General features: G+C 36.6%; 1 protein-coding gene across 1 annotated transcript; it reads left to right on the plus strand.

Annotated features, from left to right (window-relative positions):
• Positions 1-780: 780 nt before the first annotated feature.
• On the plus strand, positions 781-18,801 carry LOC101889165 (uncharacterized). Its single transcript, XM_005177561.4, has 4 exons — positions 781-1,574; positions 5,698-5,877; positions 15,690-15,923; positions 18,401-18,801. Exons 1-3 carry the CDS (start codon positions 1,439-1,441, stop codon positions 15,794-15,796), a joined length of 423 nt encoding a protein of 140 aa, XP_005177618.1. The 5' UTR covers positions 781-1,438; the 3' UTR covers positions 15,797-15,923; positions 18,401-18,801.
• The last annotated feature ends 1,333 nt before the right edge of the window (positions 18,802-20,134 follow it).

Below are 20,134 nucleotides of genomic sequence, written 5' to 3' on the forward strand. Positions count from 1 at the left end.
TCAATTTGTTCGGACGTTCGAGTGATTTCCACAAACGGACAGCCAGACAAACGGACAGACATCGTTAAATCGACATAGAATTTAATGTATAACAATTTTTTCAACCTGCCGAAGACCTATTAAAAGTCTTGTGTCCATAGAATGCCACACATTTAAAATTTATGGAGATAACAACAATTTATAATGCGCAATTTATGTTTCAAATCTATTTAAATGTTTCAATGTATTTAAGTATAACACAATTGATTTACAAATATTTTAAATTGTTCGTGACTACGACTCCTGGGTCGTGAGCAGATATCTTAGGTTTCAATTAACTTGACAATCGTAACAAAAATTCAGAACATGTAAAATCACATTAAAAACAGGACAGAAATAGAAATTCAATTAGGAATTGAATAAATTAACATGCAAGAAGTTTGAAAAAAATAATTGTTCTACTCGACTCCTATCGTGTTGAGTATTAATTAACCATTTAACACATATTTGACATTCTCAAATAAATTACCACAGATTTTTATCGAAACGGACACCATTAAATATGTGTGTGTGTGTGTTACATTTGCAAAATAATTACGTATTGTCTTATGGCCCAGCATGCTGGCTGAAAAAGTCAACTTCTAGATTTTCTAAGCAGCATAGCAGCAATTTCGCTTTTATTTATGATCACTTTTAGAGATTGTTTTAATAGCTGAGACATGTCATTGTTGTTTGCAAAAAGCGAATCGAAAGCTTTTTTATGCCCAACTCTTGGCCAAGGCTTAAAGACACATGCCACAAATGCAAAGAGTTCAGTTAAACAAAAGCTTTTAAACAAGTTAGACGCTTAGAAGCGTTGATCGCAATTTAGTGTTTTGTTTTCAAACTTAGTTTCGCATTTTTTACCACCAACAGTTGCCGGTAGCTGGGTGTGTGAATAGTGTTCTGTTCATTCAATCAAATTGCCAAACGAAAACGACAAGCATCAGCTAGTGGGGTGCCGTACATTGCATTAACAGCGGGCATCACAGCAGAAATTTTCAGTTCAAACAAAAGTAAATCAAATAGAAAAAAGTTTTGCAAATTTCCCTGTAATGAATTGTTTGATCAACAATCAAATTTTGTAAATATTTAAAATAACAGCAACAACAAAAAATATCGCAAAATAAAAAGTCAACAAATCACTGCACTCCGCGGGCTCCGAAAAAAAAAAAATATTTAAATACAATAACCACCAACCAGCAACAACTGCTGATTTTCGCATGCGGCTTTTCATGTAGACGACCACAACGATCCCTTGAAAATACAAAACGCCAAACCAAACTAAAAACCATTAAACATCAGAAAATCAAAACTCAAACAAAAACGAAAAAACCAAACAAAATAAACAACAACAGCAGCACCAGCCAAGTACCAACAACAGTAGCAGCCGGTTAGCAGCTAGTAACACGCTCCAAAGATGAAAGAAATCAAAAGTAATATTTTCTACAGGCATTTAATTGTCATCGTTGCCGTTGTCGTGACGCTAATGTGCAATTATGTTTGCTCAACTCCCATGATGTACAAACGCAATCCGGACGATAAATTTGAAAGAGGTTTGTGTAAACAATTATGTATCTATGTGTGTGTATGTGGATAAATGGGAATGTAGGTATGGTGGGAGGGGGGTGTTGTGGAATTATGTTTTCCTTAAATAGGGTTACACTGCCTTTACACGGTGACATTTTTTAACCATGCCATTTTTTTTTGTTGGTAAAAGGTGTAGAGAGACAAGGATAGAAGAAAAAATGGCACGATAAGCCACCGCACAGGGTTACATGCAATTTTCTTTGCATTTCTCTTTTTGCTTCTTCCGAATTTTTTATGATTTTGACATTTCATATCGTTTCTTTATTGTAATTTTTGATGCGTTTCTTTTATTGTGATGTGTTTAGTGATCGTTTTAAGTAAATTGTTTTAAAAAGTAAAAAAAAAAGAAAGTTAAAATAAAAGTTAATAATTTTAATAAATATGTGACAATATGTGAAACAATTAGCACAACAATACAGCTCTATACGAAATACCTAATAAAATAAAATGTCAGAAAAAATGCCAAGTAAAATGCCACCGTGTAAAGGCGCGACGATTTACGCAGAAATTTTAAAAGAGAATTGATAAAAATGCCAACTAAAAATTGCACCGTGTAAAGGCAGTGTTACATTGAGGTGCCATATTTGTCAAAGGGTTATGGTTTCCTTTAATTGGGGAATTTGAAGTAAATCGGGTACGGATTTGTGGTGAATGAAGGCGGATGAAATTTCAAGTGAAAATTCAGGTAGATAATTGTTTTTAGAAGAATTTACGGATTTTTATTAAAATGTATAATATGTAGGGATATATTTTCCAAATGAATGATCTTATAAAGGTTTTTTGAATGAAACATGTTATTTTGGAATTTTCAATAATAATAATAATAATACTAATAATAATAATAATAATAATAATAATAATAATAATAATAATAATAATAATAATAATAATAATAATAATAATAATAATAATAATAATAATAATAATAATAATAATAATAATAATAATAATAATAATAATAATAATAATAATAATAATAATAATAATAATAATAATAATAATAATAATAATAATAATAATAATAATAATAATAATAATAATAATAATAATAATAAGTGTTAGTGTCTGTACGACGGCGTGGACCTGCATATGCTACTTTTGTTATAAGCCATTACAATATTCAAATGCGACCATTTGGAACGAATTAGAAAATTTCCAAAAAAATAAAATCCAATAAAAATTCTTTTAAAGTCTTTAAAATATCTAATATAGGAAGGTGCCGATATATGGGGGGATGTACGATATTGTGGACCTATAAAGACAAATCTATGTCTGCGTGTAAAGTGCTCACAAGGAACTCCTTGTATGGATTTTCAGATTATTCCATTGGAAAAAGTGGCTAAAATTATCAAAATACCGAATATAGGGGAGTACCGTTATATGGGGGCTACACGATATTGTGGACCTATATAGATAATTCTCTGCCGAGGTATAAAGTACCCACAAGGAACTCCTTGTGTGGATTTTCTTTCAATTCCGTTGAAAAATGTGGGTAAAATCATCAAAATACTGAATATCGGGGGTACCGTTAATTGGGGGATATACGATATCGTGGACCTGTATAGACAACTCTCTCTCAGGGTGTTGATTTTAAGACAATTCCATTGAAAAGCGTGGCTAACATCATCAAATTACCGAATATCAGGGGTTACAGTTATATGGGGGCTATACGATATCGTGGACCTGTATGGACAATTCTCTGCCGAGGTATAAAGTACCCACAAGGAACTCCTTGTGTGGATTTTCAGACAATTCCATTGAAAAATGTGGGTAAAATCATCAAAATACCGAATATCGGGGGGTACGTTATATGGGGGCTACACGATATTGTGGACCTATATAGATAATTCTCTGCTGAGGTATAAAGTACCCACAAGGAACTACTTGTGTGGATTTTCAGACAATTCCATTGAAAAATGTGGCTAACATCATCAAAATACCGAATATCGGGGGTACCGTTATATGGGGGCGATACGATATCGTGGACCGATATAGCCCATCTTCGAACTTGACCTGCCTGCAGACAAAAGAGAGATCTGTGCAAGATTTTAGCTTCCTATCTTAATTCGTTTAGACTGTAGCGTGATTACAACAGACGGACAGACGGACGGACAGGGCTAAATCGTCTTAGAATTTTACGCTGATCAAGAATATATATACTTTGTTGGGTCTAAAATGATTATTTCGACTTTTTTGGTGGAGGGTATAAAAATCTGTGATTATTGTGTTATTATATGGGGCTATTCCAAAACCTGAACCTGCACAGGCAATTTTCTGTCATAGGCTGTAATATCTATTACGAACTTCAAATACCAAATTTGAAAAATTTCCGGTGAATAATGTCTCTAAATTTATCAAATAAACAAATATCGGGAGGTAACATTATATGGGATATATACGAAGACGTGGACCTGCACAGACAAGTTTCTGTCATAGGCCGTAGTATCTATTACGAACTTCTAATACCAAATTTGAAAAATTTCCGATGAATAATGTTGCTAAATTCATTAAAATACCGAATATCGGGAGGGGCCGTTATATGGTGGCTATACGAAGATGTGGACCTGCATAGACAATTTTCTGGCATAAGCTGTAGTATCAATTACGAACTTCAAAAACCAAATTTGAAACATATCCGGTGAATAATGTCGCTAAAATCTTTAAAATACCGAATATCGGGAGGTAGCGTTATATGGTGGCTATATGAAGATGTGGACCTGCATAGACAATTTTCTGTCGTAGGCTGTAGTATCAATAACGAACTGAAAATAGCAAATTTGAAACAATTCCGGTGAATAATATCCCAAAATCATCAAAGTATCGAATATCGGGAGGTAGCGTTAAATGGGGGCTATACGAAAATGCGGACGTGCATAGACAATTTTCTGTTATAAGCTGTAGTATCAGTTACGAGCTTCAAACTACAATTTTGAAACAATTTCGGTGAACAATGTCTCTAAAATCATCAAAATACCGATTATCGGGAGGTACCATTATATGGGGGCTATACAAAAACGTGGACCTATTCATACAATATATCGCCACCGGAGTTAGAACCCAATATGACCAACAAATACCAATTTTTAGACAAATGGGTGGAAATATGTCTCGAAAATCATCAAAATACCGAATATGTGGAGGTACCCTTTTATGGCGGTTATTCTAAAACGTGGACCGATAGTATGGAGGGTATATTAAATATACATTTAAATTTTAGACCCCACAAAGTGTATATATTCTTGATTAGCATAAAATTCTATGTTGACTTGGCCATGCCCGTACGTCTGTCCGTCTGTGGAAATCACTCTAGCTTCCGAACGAAATGAAGTAGGTCGATAAATTTTTTCTCAAATGTATATTATGTCTGCAGGACTTCTGGTATTGAAAATGGGTCATGTAGGTCCAAGTTTTGGTATAGTCCCCAATCTCAATGATTTATAGTCCCCACTCTCAATGATTTTATATGGCCATCGACTTATCGCCTTTTAAATGATGCTCCTCAATGGGCGGACATCTTTCATATTTGGTCGAAACATTTTATAAAACAAAGCTTCATACATACAGTATGCTCGCTCACCTAGCCCAATCTTGCAATATTTATTTGAATTTCTCAATTTGCATATTTTATGCCTTGCTGAAATAATATAAGCTTCAACACCACAATCGATATCTTACGTAAAACCCTTGTTATAGACCTCCTTCGAAATGCTAAGATTCATAAATCTATAAGAATCTGATACATCTAAATATGATTCCAACCAAATTGAAGCTTTTGGTTGTAAAACCATTTGAAAAGCTTATTTTCGTATTGCCAAATATAGACTAGACCATTTTTTGCAATACACCATCGGTGTATGATATGTTGCCATTTTTTAAACGTGGGATTAAACTTGTTGAATTTGACATTCTCTTAGATGTGGCATAACAAGTGTTTTTTTGTTGTTTTGTTTTGGTTTTCTTTTCTTTAAATATATAAATCTTTTTTTTTGTTGTAATGCTATTGTTATATATCTTATATCTTGCTAAACTTGTTTCTAACACACATTTGTTTTCTTTTGTTGTTGTTGTTCTTGTGGTTTCGTTCTACAGATTTGGTGCCGGTCTCCTCAACCGTCATACCATTGACTGCCGTCGAAGTCAGCTATGGTTTGGGCGGTCAGCCAAGCGAGGAATACAAAGAGGCCTACTTGAAGAAATTGCGCAAAAAAGTTCATGAACACGATAAAAGTGCAAGTGAGAAGCTAGCTGATCCGGATACATTAATAACCAGTAAGTAGGATGGCAATAAATTATGAGTATTCTTTAAAGTACACACACACGAACATACATACATCATATTTCAAAAGCACTTGAAAAATGATTCGAAATGTCTTTGTGGAAATTATGTAAAACCCTATTTAAGATATGAATAATCTTTTAATATTGAATTATGGCATTTTCAGAGGAATACCGAGGAATTTATGTTAAGTAGCTAATATTGTCTAGAAGCCATGCAAGTGGTTATTCATTTATTGTTGGCAAATTTTTATGGGAATTAGAAATCATTGCAGAGATTTGTTTTTTTTTTTTTAGAAATTAAAGTAACCACGCAATGGATGCCAAATTTGGCTAATACTGAAACGCTTTGTTATTGATTTATTTTTTTTAATATTAATTTGAAGAATCTCTTTTTGGCATTTAAGTCATTAATTGTTGTTTTGGTTGATTGACCTATTCGAGCTATGCACACACACACAGAGCTTGGTTGGAACTGCAACCACGCAAATTTTCGTTATTGATTGTTTGGCTTGTTTGTGTAATTAGCTAAGCGTTTTTCATTGTCAAGATGATGTCATTAAACTATATTTTGGTGGATTAGTCAATTTACAAAAAATAAAACTATTACGGCAAAGTAGATTTGTTGTTATAAAAGTTACATTAAAGTTGACATAAGAAACATTGTTACAAATTTGCCTTAAGGTTAGATTGTTAACCAATTATACCGGGTTTCGAAAAAAATAGAGTTATTTGGTAGATGTCTTATTTTTTGTACCTTTTTAAATGATATTAATTCAAACATTTTCTGAATGTATAACATTGTCGTTCAGTTTTTAGTACCAAGTATGGCTCCGCTAAATAGCTTTTCTGAAGATGCTTTAAAATACAAATAAGCAAAGGGTGGAGCCGACAATTTGATATGCTACAACACAATTACTGCAGATCTGAAACCCTTTAAACGGGAATGAAGATTCCCCCAAGATACACCCCCTACCTTTTACATAATAAAAGCAAATGTTGAACCTAATTGCTCCTCTTTTCGAATAATTATAGATCTGGAAACAATATTTTCCAAAACAACATACGATCACTAAAAAAGCAGATGTTCCTGCTACGACAAGTTTCTAATTTGCTCTTTCAAAAGGAACAGAAATTTCACATTCATTTCCACCCACATAGGAAAGTATATGGATCTTCCTAGCTCGCCGAGCTGAGTCGATCTAGCTATGTATGTCCGTCCGCCCGCCCGTCCCTCCGTCCGTCCGTCCGTCTGTCTGCCTGTCTGTCCGTCTGTCCATGTTAATTTGTAATCAAGCTACAGGTCGCAATTATGGCCCGAACCCACGAAAATGAAAATTTTTGGAGATTATCGCAAAATATTTAATTTTGCATGGAATTAGAGTTTAGGACTGGGCAGAATCGTACAAATTTGGATGGACATCGGACCACATTTAGCGGGTAAAAGAGACCATAACTTTTTTTTGTAAAAATCACAAATACACGAAAATATCACTTCTGACCGCTACATTTTTGCTCGTATCCAATCTCGCAAATATAGCAAAATATATACAATCTCATATATCAAAGAAGGGAATGTTAGATAGATCGATGATAAGTCAAGAACCGCTGGACTGATTTGAGAGAGATGAGAATGGTCTCTTACCAGAAAAAAAGTGAATATTTTTTGTTACATTTTTGTCATATTTTTTGTCGCATGCGTTTTTTTCAATTTGACTTACAATTTTGAATTGTAAATTTTTAAAGTTTTTATACACTCCCCAACACTATGTAGTGAAGGTATTATATACAGGTCGCAATTATCGTCCGATCCTCATGAATTTTTTCAGGGGTAGTGTTAGGGTGAGAATTAAAGCCTACTTTTATGGAGATTTAAATTCAGAGGTTCAAATGGGCAAAAAAAAAACATTTTCCTGAAAGAGGAAAGAAGTCGAGTATATTGGATGACTATTTGATTATACTTACCTGTAAAATACACAATGGCTTTTAATGGCGTAAATAAGGGTAACATCTATCGAAATCTTCCAAAATGAATTTAGACATAAGGGGGCTTCCAACACATTGTAGTGTTGTAGGGTATCACATGGTCGGCCCGCACGGCTATAGCCTTTGCTTACTTGTTTTTGAAATAATGTTACATAGTCCTGCCAAAGTTTTATCGTGGCTTTTGACCGAAACCACGAGGTCATGCAAATCTTCGTAGTATTTGCCTCATATTTATGCCTTATGTCCTGTTAATTGGCATTTGAAACAAAACATGAAAATTTCGATTCCTCTATATGATCTTATAAACATTGATAACTTATCGAAGATACGATATTTGGCTAAATTTGTCAAAACAGAAGTATTCTATTCTGATTTTAACAAAATTTCCTAACGATCGGACGATCATTGCAAGCAGAATATAAGGTGAAAAATATTTAAAAAAAATTAAAATTCAATACTGAAATTAAAAACACCTCAAAAAAAGGAAAAACATGACAAAAAAAGGAATTTTGTATTATCATATTTTTATGCTTTTTCTAGAATTTATTATTTTCTTCCAAAAGACCATTCTGATTTGGTGAGAATTGTCAAAATCCGTACAGCCGGTCATGAGTCTAACTAACAAATCCATCTCTAGCCCTTCAACATTGACCGAAAACGATTACCATTGACAGTAACGGAAATTTTTGCTCTGTATGCCTGCGGAAATGCGAAAATTCTGTTTTTTTTTTGTATACCCGTCTTCTGAAATGAAGGTTTATTTTTTTGAAAAATCGGCAACTTCTTTAAGTCGTTTACTTCAGGCGAAGTGAAAACGCATTAAATGGTCATTTTAAGCATATTGACAATTTTCTGCAGATTTTTCAACGGATTTGTCGGGAATTTGGTATTTTAAGTTTGAACCAATTGGACTTTGTAAGGTGTCATACAAAGGTCCTTATTCAAAATTCTTAACAATGATGTCTCCCAAATGTCCAATTAAATTGTGATACAAATCTTTAAAAAAACAAGTAAGAAAGCTGTAAGTTCCGAACTTTTAAGTCCCCCCCATCATTTGGAAAGAATTTGGCAATTAAAAAAAAAAACCGTTAAAATTTGTGCTATAATCTTAAAAATACCGAATAAAACCATTATATTATGGTCTTTACGACGACGTGGACCTGCATGGACAACTTTTGTCATAAGCCATTACAATATTCAAATGCGAAACTTGAAAAAATCGGTGAATAATGCAGCTAAATTCATAAAAATACCGAATATAGGGAGGTACTATTAAATAGGGGCTACACCAAAACGTGGACCTGCACAGACAACTTTCGGTCAAAGGCTGTGATATCCATTATGAACTTCAAGTACCAAATTTGAAACAATTCCGGTGAACAATGTTCGCTAAAATCATCAAATTGCCGAATAAAGGGAGGTACTGATATATTTGGGCCATACGAAGACCTGGACCTGCATATACAATTTTTTGTTATAGGCTGTAATATCCATTACGAACTTCAAATACCAAATTTGAAACAATTCCGGTGAATAATGTCGCTATAATCAACAAAGTTCCGAATATTGGGCGATACTGTTATATGGGGGTTATAACAAAACGTGGACCGACATGTCCCATTTTCAATACCAAAAGTCCTGCAGACATAATATATCAACCTACTTCATTTCGTTTGGAAGCTAGAGTGATTTTGTATAGCCCCCATATAACGATAACTTGAACCGGTACCGGTGAATTGATGTTGATGGCGCTTCACGCATGCTCACTAACACAGCAGCAATATTCTCGGATGTACTCACTGTTTTTGGCTTTTCACGCTTTGGTTTATCAATAGGGATACCAACTTCTTTCGGTCTTTTACAAGATGACGAACAAGTAGAACTGAAGGTGCTTCTTTTTCACTCCAAAAATATAGAAAAAAAAATCTCAGTCCAATTTCATTCAATTTTGTTGTTGATCTCATCCCCGCGCCTTCCCGAAAATATATATGTTACGCTGTGTTGACGCTGACCTTCCTTTTTCCGTTGAAGTACAAACATAAATTTCGACAAACTGCATGAGACCGAGAAAAGAGAATAAAATGCAGTCGAGCCGAACATTCATTTGGCGACGCACACACACTCACTCACACTCGCTCTCATAGAATCAGACAAAGTTTCGCAACAATTTCGTTTGCATTCAAAGTTAAAAGAACAAAATATTACATTTAGCTTTGAATGCAAATAAAATCTAATAAACATCCACAGTTGTTGAGCTGTTGGCTTGAAGTTCATTTACATAGACTATTTTTTGGGAGAAAATTTAATGCGAAACGTAAAACGAATGTGCAGCAACAGAATGGTACTACATACCCACTTCAGCACCCGAAAAATTGGAGGCACACAATGCGAGTGAATGGCATGTAATGAAATGGAAAATAAACTGGGTGTAACCTTGTGAATGTAAAAGTGTTAACACCGTTTCCGAAAATTGGATTCTATTTTTGAAGGAAGAAAGCTGAAAAAATCTCTTCTCTGCGAGTAAATATACGATCTAAAGGGCTGCAGGACGTCTCTATAGACGAGCTGCAGGACGTCTCTATAGACGAGCTGCAGGACGTCTCTATAGACGAGCTGCAGGACGTCTCTATAGACGAGCTGCAGGACGTCTCTATAGACGAGCTGCAGGACGTCTCCATAGACGAGCTGCAGGACGTCTCTATAGACGAGCTGCAGGACGTCTCTATAGACGAGCTGCAGGACGTCTCTATAGACGAGCTGCAGGACGTCTCTATAGACGAGCTGCCGGACGTCTCTATAGACGAGCTGCCGGACGTCTCTATAGACGAGCTGCCGGACGTCTCTATAGACGAGCTGCCGGACGTCTCTATAGACGAGCTGCCGGACGTCTCTATAGACGAGCTGCCGGACGTCTCTATAGACGAGCTGCCGGACGTCTCTATAGACGAGCTGCCGGACGTCTCTATAGACGAGCTGCCGGACGTCTCTATAGACGAGCTGCCGCACGTCTCTATAGACGAGCTGCCGTACGTCTCTATAGACGAGCTGCCGGACGTCTCTATAGACGAGCTGCAGGACGTCTCTACAGACGAGCTGCAGGACGTCACTATAGACGAGTTGCAGGACGACTTCATACAAGACCTTAAGGACGTCTTCTATGAGAGACCCGCTTCAGCTGGTCTATGAGAGACCCGCTTCAACTGGTCTATGAAAGACCTGTTTCAAGTGGTCTTCCAGCTTCCGCTAGTCTACAGAGAGACACGCTTTAGCTGGATTATGGAGAGACTAGCTTCAGCTGGTCTATAGAGAGCTCCGCTTCAGCTGGTCTTTAGAAACTCTGCTTCAGCTGGTCTATACAGAGCCACGCTTCAGCTGGTCTACAGAGTGATCGGCTTCAGCTGGTCTATAAAGAGACCTCTTCAGCAGGTCTATATAGAGACCCGCTTCAGCAGATCTATAGGGAGACCCGCTTCAGCAGGTCTATAGAGAGACCCCCTTCTGCTGGTCTATAAGAGACCCGCTTAAGCTGGTCTATGAGAGACCCGCTTCAGCTGGTCTATGAAAGACCCGTTTCCGGTGGTCTCCCAGCTTCCGCTGGTCTATAGAGAGACACGCTTTAGCTGGATTATAGAGAGACTAGCTTCAGCTGGTCTATAGAGAGCTCCGCTTCAGCTGGTCTATAGAAAGCTCCGCTTCAGCTGGTCTATAGAGACCTGCTTCAGCTGGTCTATAGAGAGCTCCGCTTCAGCTGGGCTATAGACAGCTCCGCTTCAGCTGGTCTATAGAGAGCTCCGATTCAGCTGGTCTATTGAGAGACCTGCTTCAGCTGGTCTATAGAGAGCTCCGCTTCAGCTGGTCTATATAGAGCTCCGATTCAGCTGGTCTATTGAGAGACCTGCTTCAGCTGGTCTATAGAGTGCTCCGCTTCAGCTGGTCTATAGAGAGACCCGCTTCCGCTGGTCTATAGAGAGACCCGCTTCCGCTGGTCTATGGGGAGCCCCGCTTCAGCTTGTCTATAGAGAGACCCGCTTCAGATGGTCTATAAAGATCCAATTCAGCTGGTCTATGAAGAGACCTGCTTCAGCTGGTCTATAGGGAGACCTGCTTCAGCTGGTCTATAGAGAGACCCGCTTCCGCTGGTCTATAGAGAGACCCGCTTCAGCTGGTCTATAGAGAGACCCGCTTAAGCTGGTCTATAGAGAGACCCACTTCAGCTGGTCTATAGAGAGACCCGCTTCAGCTGGTCTATAGAGAGACCCGCTTCAGATGGTCTATAAAGATCCAATTCAGCTGGTCTATGAAGAGACCAGCTTCAGCTGGTCTATGAAGAGACCAGCTTCAGCTGGTCTATAGGGAGACCTGCTTCAGCTGGTCTATAGAGAGACCCGCTTCAGCTGGTCTATAGAGAGACCCGCTTCAGCTGGTCTATAGAGAGACCCGCTTCAACTGTTCTATAGAGAGACCCGCTTCAACTGTTCTATAGAGAGACCCGCTTCAGCTGGTCTATAGAGAGACCTGCTTCAGCTGGTCTATAGAGAGATCTGCTTCAGCTGGTCTATAGAGAGACCAGCTTTAGATGGTCTATAGAGAGACCCGCTTTAGATGGTCTATAAAGATCCAATTCAATTCGACTTGTTTATAAAGACCCACAACAGCCCTTCTCTAAGTCTAGTCTTTAAGACTTGAACACCCTTCATTTTGTCTATTTTGACTCCAATTAGTCCGAATGCCTTCGACTTTTATTTTTCTATAGAAAATGGTAAATCCAAGTAGTTATTGCAGCCACTTCAGCTAATGACAATTTCCAATTCTGATACAAACAAGTGTAAATCGGAACAACCAGTAATGTAGGACAATAAAAACAACAACAACAATAATAGTTTCATTTACCATTGTTATTGTCAGCAACTTTTCGCAGTAAAAGGTATTACCATTATGCCAAATAGAATGGCAGTAGCAACCCACACAGAGAAGCAAAAATATATTCCATCGAATATTGAATCGAAATAAACGACATAGCGCAAACGACAAACGATATTCAAGCATTAAGCCAACAACTAACCAACCCACCAACTAGACAGACAACCATCCGGCCAGCCAGCAGCCAGTCACTCAGGCAGCTAGCAAGTGTAACAACATTTAACATTAACCCAGCCCAAAGGCGATGCTATGGGGAGAACTTGTCGCTTAGACAAAAAAGAAACAACAACAACAACAGTATTGTGAAAACAACAAATCTATGACAGAGCATAAAAGACCAGAAAATGAATGAATTCTTTGAAATAAATCATGATTATTTGTCCGCAGCAAAACTGCGAGTAAATATCTTCTAAAAAATAGCAAAACAAGCAGGACAAAGAAATAAAAAATAACAAAAAAAAAAAAAAAAAAAAAAAAAAAAAAAAAAAAACAAGAAAAGATACATAAATTCGAAAAAAAAACCTTCATAAATTCCTGTACAAATAACCTCAATTCAAATAACTAACCAACCAAATTGCCAGACAGTCGTTCGGACGACGGACAATGACACAGACTTACAATTATTTTTTCAATTGAGGGTAGATGCTTCAAAATCGAAAAGAGGGAAAATATATATAACAAACACTTTTGAAAAACTAGATAATGCCCAAAGGAAAATACGCTCAGGCATTGTGCATAAAAAAACAATTATAGAAAAAAATCCAGCAGATTATGAAAGTAGAGCCTAACAAATAAAAAAACATTAAGTTCGGCCGGCCCAAACTTTTAATATAACATCCACCATTGGGTAAAGAAAGCATTTTTTTTATAAAAGTATCTGAATTCAAAAGCGTTCAATTTTAAAATACAAATACCAGTAAGACCATTTGGATAATGCTGTTTAAATGGGTTGGACCGTTATATGGAGGCCATACCAAAACGGTAACCTCTATAGAAAATTTCATACTTCAGGGATTTTCAGGAAATTTGAAACAATTTCGTGGGTAAATGTGACTAGGATTATAAAAATAACGAATATCGGTGGGTATCGTTATATGCGCGCTATAGAAAAACGTGGAACTAAATATTCAATATTCAATATGTACTACGAATACCAAAGTTTAGACAAATCCGTGGAAAAATGTAAAAAACTCCGAATATCGGCAGGTCCCGTTATATGGGGGCTACACAAAACCGTAGACCGGAGCTAGAATTCATTATGACCTACAAATACCAGTTTTTTGACAAATCCCTGAAAAAATGTGGCAAAAATCATCGAAATACCGAATATCGGAGGTACCGTTTTATGGGGACTATACCAAAACGTGGAGATATACCTCATTTTCAATACCAACCATCCTAGACACAGACATCCTTAAATCGACTTAGTATTTTATGCCGATAATGAATATATATACAGAATGAGATGGAAAAACTGCAACCAACTTCATACTGGTGTAATTTCTAAGCCACTAGTCCGACAAATGGAAAACCACAAGTGACAGTCGTTAGAGCACTCCAGCATTTAAATGTGAATAAATATTTTGTGTCTCGTACCATCGCTCGTTACTGTGATGCTGGTAGCTAGCCCGACGTCAAGAAAGTGGACGGAAGAAAACAGCAACCTCAGCAGAAATGGCTCATGAGCTGAACATATCGCAATATTCTATTCGGCAAATATTGAAAAATGAGTTCGGGGTAAAGCCATTGAAATTCCAAAAGGTTCAAGAACTTACACCACAACAGAAAGAAAATAGACTCAAAAGAGCTAAAAAGTTGCTTCGCTTGGCCGAAAGTGGTGAACTGCCGAATTTGGTTTTCCCGATGAGAAAACATTCGTTGTCCAGCAGTTTATAAACGAACCAAATAATCGTGTTTACTTGCCTCTCGTATTAATCGACCGTGGCATCAGAATAAATGCCGGATATTATCGCGAAAATATTCTGGAGGGTGTATTAAAGCCTTGAGTACGCAAATATTTTGGCCGCAGACCTTGGACATTCCAACAGGAATCAGCACTATGACACTCAGCACGCGTCAGGCAAGAATACTTACGAAATGAGGTCCCTCGTTTCATATCCAGTGCACAATGGTCACCAAAATCTCCGGATACCAATCCGTTGGTCTATTGTGTCTGGAGTATTTTGAAAAGCAAGGTTGGTACTAGAAAATACCAAAGTGTCGATCACCTTAAGCAAGCACTTCGCCGGGAATGGGCCAAAATATCGCAGAGCAACATTCGGGCAGCGTGTGACGGTTTCATTGGCCGTTTGAATGCCATTATTCGTGCCAATGGTGACTAATTCGAACAAATCTAAACTTATTCTAAGATCGGATGCTATTTCCGACATTTTTTCTTTTCATTCAATAAAATTAAAGCAAATATGTAAAAATTATGGCGTTCGACTTTGTTGCAGTTTTTTTTTTATCTCACCCTGTATATATCAAAAACTTTTGAAGAACTTAAATTTGACCAAGCGAATGTACTTCAAAAAATTACATAATTCAAATACGGGTGTTTGAGATATCCCTCAGACATCTGTACGATTTTTTCGATTTGATGTAAACTTGTGTAATGGCTACTTAGACAGACAAACACTGTAAATGCCAATAACACCAGCGCTGCAGAATAAGAAATAAAAAATAATGCAAAAAATATATAATAAATAAACAAATAGATTTATTAACTATACAATTATTTGCAAAAAGACACCAGTTTTTTTTTTGTTCGTCCATCTCGCATTCATTTTTATTATTTGTTTGTATTGACCATTTCATTTAATGTTGCTTTCAATTTCTATTTGATTTGATTTTTATTTCGTCTCTGTTTTTATCTTGTCTTGTTTTTGTTTTCGTTGCAGTTAAAAAGAAACACATCGATGGCACCTCCAGCAATAAGGCCAAAGTCAAGGGCATCATTACCAAAAATCCCATACAAACTGGAGCGGCAGCTGGCGACAACAAGTGAAACAATTTCGCACTTTTGTTCAAGTGCGAAGTAATAAGAGCTTGCAGTAACAACAAACAAAACTTATTTTGATAGTATTTTACCATTTTGTTATGGTTTTCGTTTTTCATTTTCGTTAACAATAATTGTGAGTATAAGCTGAGAGCTTTTAGTGGTAAGATTTTTGTTGTCAATTGTTGTAGAAAAATTACGACGTGATATAATGTGAAATATCTGTAGAGCAGATGCGGGTAGAGATGCACAATTGAAATTATGTAATTTTGATTTTATGTCAATTACTTTATGGAGAATTTTCGGAGATATAAGGCAAAGAAAAATTTTAAATTTACACTTTTTATACCCTCCACCATACTATGGAGGGAGGGTATATTAATATTGTCATTCCGTTTGTAACTCCTCGAAATACTCATGTCAGACCCAACAAAGTATATATATCAGTGTAAAAATCAAAGACGATTCAGCCATGTCCGTCCGTCTGTCTGTCTCTTGTAATCACGCTATCTTTCGAACAAATTGAGATAGAAGGCTAAAATTTTGCACACATGTATATTTTGCCAGTAGGCAGGTTAAGTTCGTAAATGAGCCATGTAGGTCCAAGTTATCATATAGCCCCCATATAATGGTACCCCCCGATATTCGGTATTTTGATGATTTTAGCGATTATTATTAACGGAATCGTTCCAAATTTGGTATTTGAAGTTCGTAATAGATACTGCAGCATAAAACAGAAAATGGGCCATGTTGGTCCACGTTTTCGTATAGCCCCCATATACCGTACCCCCGATATTCGGTATTTTGATGATTTAAACGACATTATTTACCGGGATTGTTTCAAATGTCGCATGTGAAGTTCGTAATAGATACTTCAGACCATACCAGAAAATTGTCTGTGCAGGTCCACGTCTTCGTATAGCCCCCATATAACGGTAACCCCTATATTCGGTATTTTGATGATTTTTCTTCAAGTTTCGCATTTAAATATTGTAATAACTTATGACAAAAGTTGCCTATGCAGGTCCACGTTGTCGTATGGGCATACGGTATTTTTAAGATTTTAACAGAATTTTTAACGGATTTTATTTATTTATTTATTTTTTTTTTTGAAATTACCAAATTTGTACAAAATGGTGGAGGATATTAAAAGTTCGGCCCGACCGAAATTACAGCTTTTTTACTTTTTAATTTTCATACCCTACAACACTATGTGTTGGGAGTGTTATACAATTATGTAACACCTTGCAATATTAGTCGCCGACATAGGAAACTATTTATATAGGAAAATCCCATCTTGCCGAGTCCGTCTGCCCATGTTAAATTGTAATCACGCTACAGGTCACAATTATGGCCCGATCCTCGAAATTTAGAATGAAGGTGCAGTTAAGTTCAGAATAGAACCCAATTGATTTTGGAGATGATCCAAAAAATATTTAAGGGTTGAAATGGACAAAAAATCGAAACATTTTCTGATTTTGCAGGTGCTCTACAGGTGGCAATTATACACCGATCAACACGGAATTAAGCATGGGGCTAAAGTTAAGGGGTGGGAAGAAGCCTAATATTTTGTTTGGTCATCGGACAATATTTTGCGGGCAAAACAGACCATAATTTTTATGTCAAAAATACGAAAATTTCCAATAAACAGCGAATATTTTTAATGCCGGTCAAACCACAAATTTAAAGGTCACTACTGACCATTACAGTGATCCTGTTAGCCAAGATATCGGATATGTAGCGAAATATGAACAATCTATATATAAATGAAATTGATGTTAGTTATTCCGCTTATAAGTCAAGTACCGTTGGACGGATTTTAACAATTTTCACCAATTTGCAATGGGCTCTTCCCAGAAAATGATAAAATCTAAGAAAATTGTGTAAAAATCTGCAAAAGTGAACACTTTTGGTTACATTTTTTCAATTATTGTCATATATTTTTTTATCGCATGCGATATTTTCAATTTGATTTACAATTTTGAATTGTACATAAAGTTTTTCTTGAGGATATTATATCAGGTCACAATTATCGTCTGATCATAACGAAATTTGGCATAGGGGTAGGGCTAGGTTCAGAATTAAAGCACATTGTTTTTGAAGATGTACATGGGGTTCAAATGGACAAAAAAGGAAAATTTTCCTGATTTTTTTCCGTCACTCTACAGGTCACAATTGAAAACCAATAGACACGGAATTTTGCATGAGAAGAGGTTAAGGACAGGGAAGATGTCGAGCATTTCGGATAATGGACCACAATTTTAGTGTGAAATTGTTTTGAATATCTGACAACACGACGTAGTGAGTAAATATTGGGCAAATGCCCCGGTCAAATGCCTAACGGTAACATCTGGGCATCTAACGAAATTTTTCAAAATGGGTTTGGACGTAAGGGGGCTTCTAACTTATTGTAGGGCTGTAGGGTATCAAATGGTCGGCCCCGCAGGACTATAGTTTCTGCTTACTTTTTTTTAGTTATAATTAGCAATTTATGTCTTATTCGTAGTATATTATCAGATACATTGTTATTTAAACTATACAAATATATAATTAAATATAAAGTTCATATGTAAAAAAATATTTATTTTCCTTTTATTTCTCTTTATTTTGCAGAACCAACATATTTCCGGCTATCGATTTCACAAAACAAAAACAAAAAATGACATCATCAATTGCAAAAACTTTGATTCGATTGGTAGTCAAGCAAACTGCATCCATATCCGATCATCAGCTCCCTCAACCAGTTCCCGTATCAGTTTACCTGGGTTGATTGGGTTTCTGCTTCACCATATTCGCTAACCAAAAATGGGCAGAGAATTGCGGTCATACCCTGTGTCCCTTCTGAAAAAAAACATTGATTTTATTTTTTTACATATAAACAAATATGCTTTGCATGTAACAAAAAGTGTAATATGCATATCTTTTTATTCTCTTGTTTTATTAATTTTAATTAAATTGTAATCAATGTTGTAACAAATAGTTGGTTCTAAATAACAATACATATAAATGAAGCTGTGTGTGTTTATTTATTTACTTTGACACCGATTTCCAATGGGTGTGACAAAGCATGTCATTTGCAAATTGATTCAGATGATGTGTGACAGAAATTGAAGTGTTCAAACAGGATTTAGAATAGATTGAGACCTGGATGATTTCTATTGCCTACAGAAGACCCTGAGGCCTAGTGAAGACCTGGAGACATTCTATTGAGCATAGAATATTTTCAATAGATGACCCGGTGATCTTCTATTGTCTATAAATAACTATGAGGTAATCTATTATCTATAGAAGACCCAAAAGTCTTCTATTGTCTATAGAAGACCTAGAGGTATTCTACTGTCTATAGGAGACCTGGAGGTATTCTATTGTCTATAGAAAACCTGGAGGATTTATATTGTCCATAGAAGACCTGGATGTTTTCTATCCTCTATAGAAGTCCGGAGGTCTTCTATTGTCCATAGAAATCCTGGAGGTCTTCTATTGTCCATAGAAGACCTGGAGGTCTCCTATTGTCCATAGAAGACCTGGAGCTCTTCTATTGTCCATAGAAGATCTGGAGGCCTTCTATTGTCCATAGAAGACCTGGAGGATTTATATTGTCTATAGAAGACCTGGATGTTTTCTATCCTCTATAGAAGCCCTGGAAGTCTTCTATTGTCCATAGAAGACCTGGAGCTCTTCTATTGTCCATAGAAGACCTTGAGGTCGTCTATTGCCTATAGAAGACCTTGTGGTCGTCTATTGTCTATAGAAGACCTTGAGGTAGCCTATTGCCTACAGAAGACCTTGAGGTCTTCTATTGCCTATAGAAGACCTTGAGGTCGTCCATTGCCTATAGAAGACCTTGAGGTCGTCTATTGCGTATAGAAGACCTTGAGCTCGTCTATTGCCTACAGAAGACCTTGAGGTCGTCTACTGTCTATAGAAGACCTTGAGGTCGTCTATTGCCTAAAGAAGACCTTGAGGTCGTCTATTGCCTATAGAAGACCTTGAGCTTGCCTATTATCTATAGAAGACCTTGAGCTCGTCTATTGCCTATAGAAGACCTTGAGGTCGCCTATTGCCTATAGAAGACCTTGAGGTCGTCTATTGCCTATAGAAGACTCTGAGGTCGTCTATTGCCTATAGGAGACCTTGAGGTCGTCTATTGCCTATAGAAGACCTTGAGGTCGTCTATTGCCTATAGAAGACCTTGAGGTCGTTTATTGCCTATAGAAGACTTTGAGGTCGTCTATTGCCTATAGAAGACCTTGAGGTCGTCTAATGCCTATAGAAGACCTTGAGGTCGTCTCTTGCCTATAGAAGACCTTGAGGTCGTCTCTTGTCTACAGAAGACCTTGAGGTCGT

The sequence above is a fragment of the Musca domestica genome, unplaced genomic scaffold (genome assembly GCF_030504385.1).
Source record: "Musca domestica strain aabys unplaced genomic scaffold, Musca_domestica.polishedcontigs.V.1.1 2, whole genome shotgun sequence".
In the NCBI taxonomy this organism is placed as follows: domain Eukaryota; kingdom Metazoa; phylum Arthropoda; class Insecta; order Diptera; family Muscidae; genus Musca; species Musca domestica.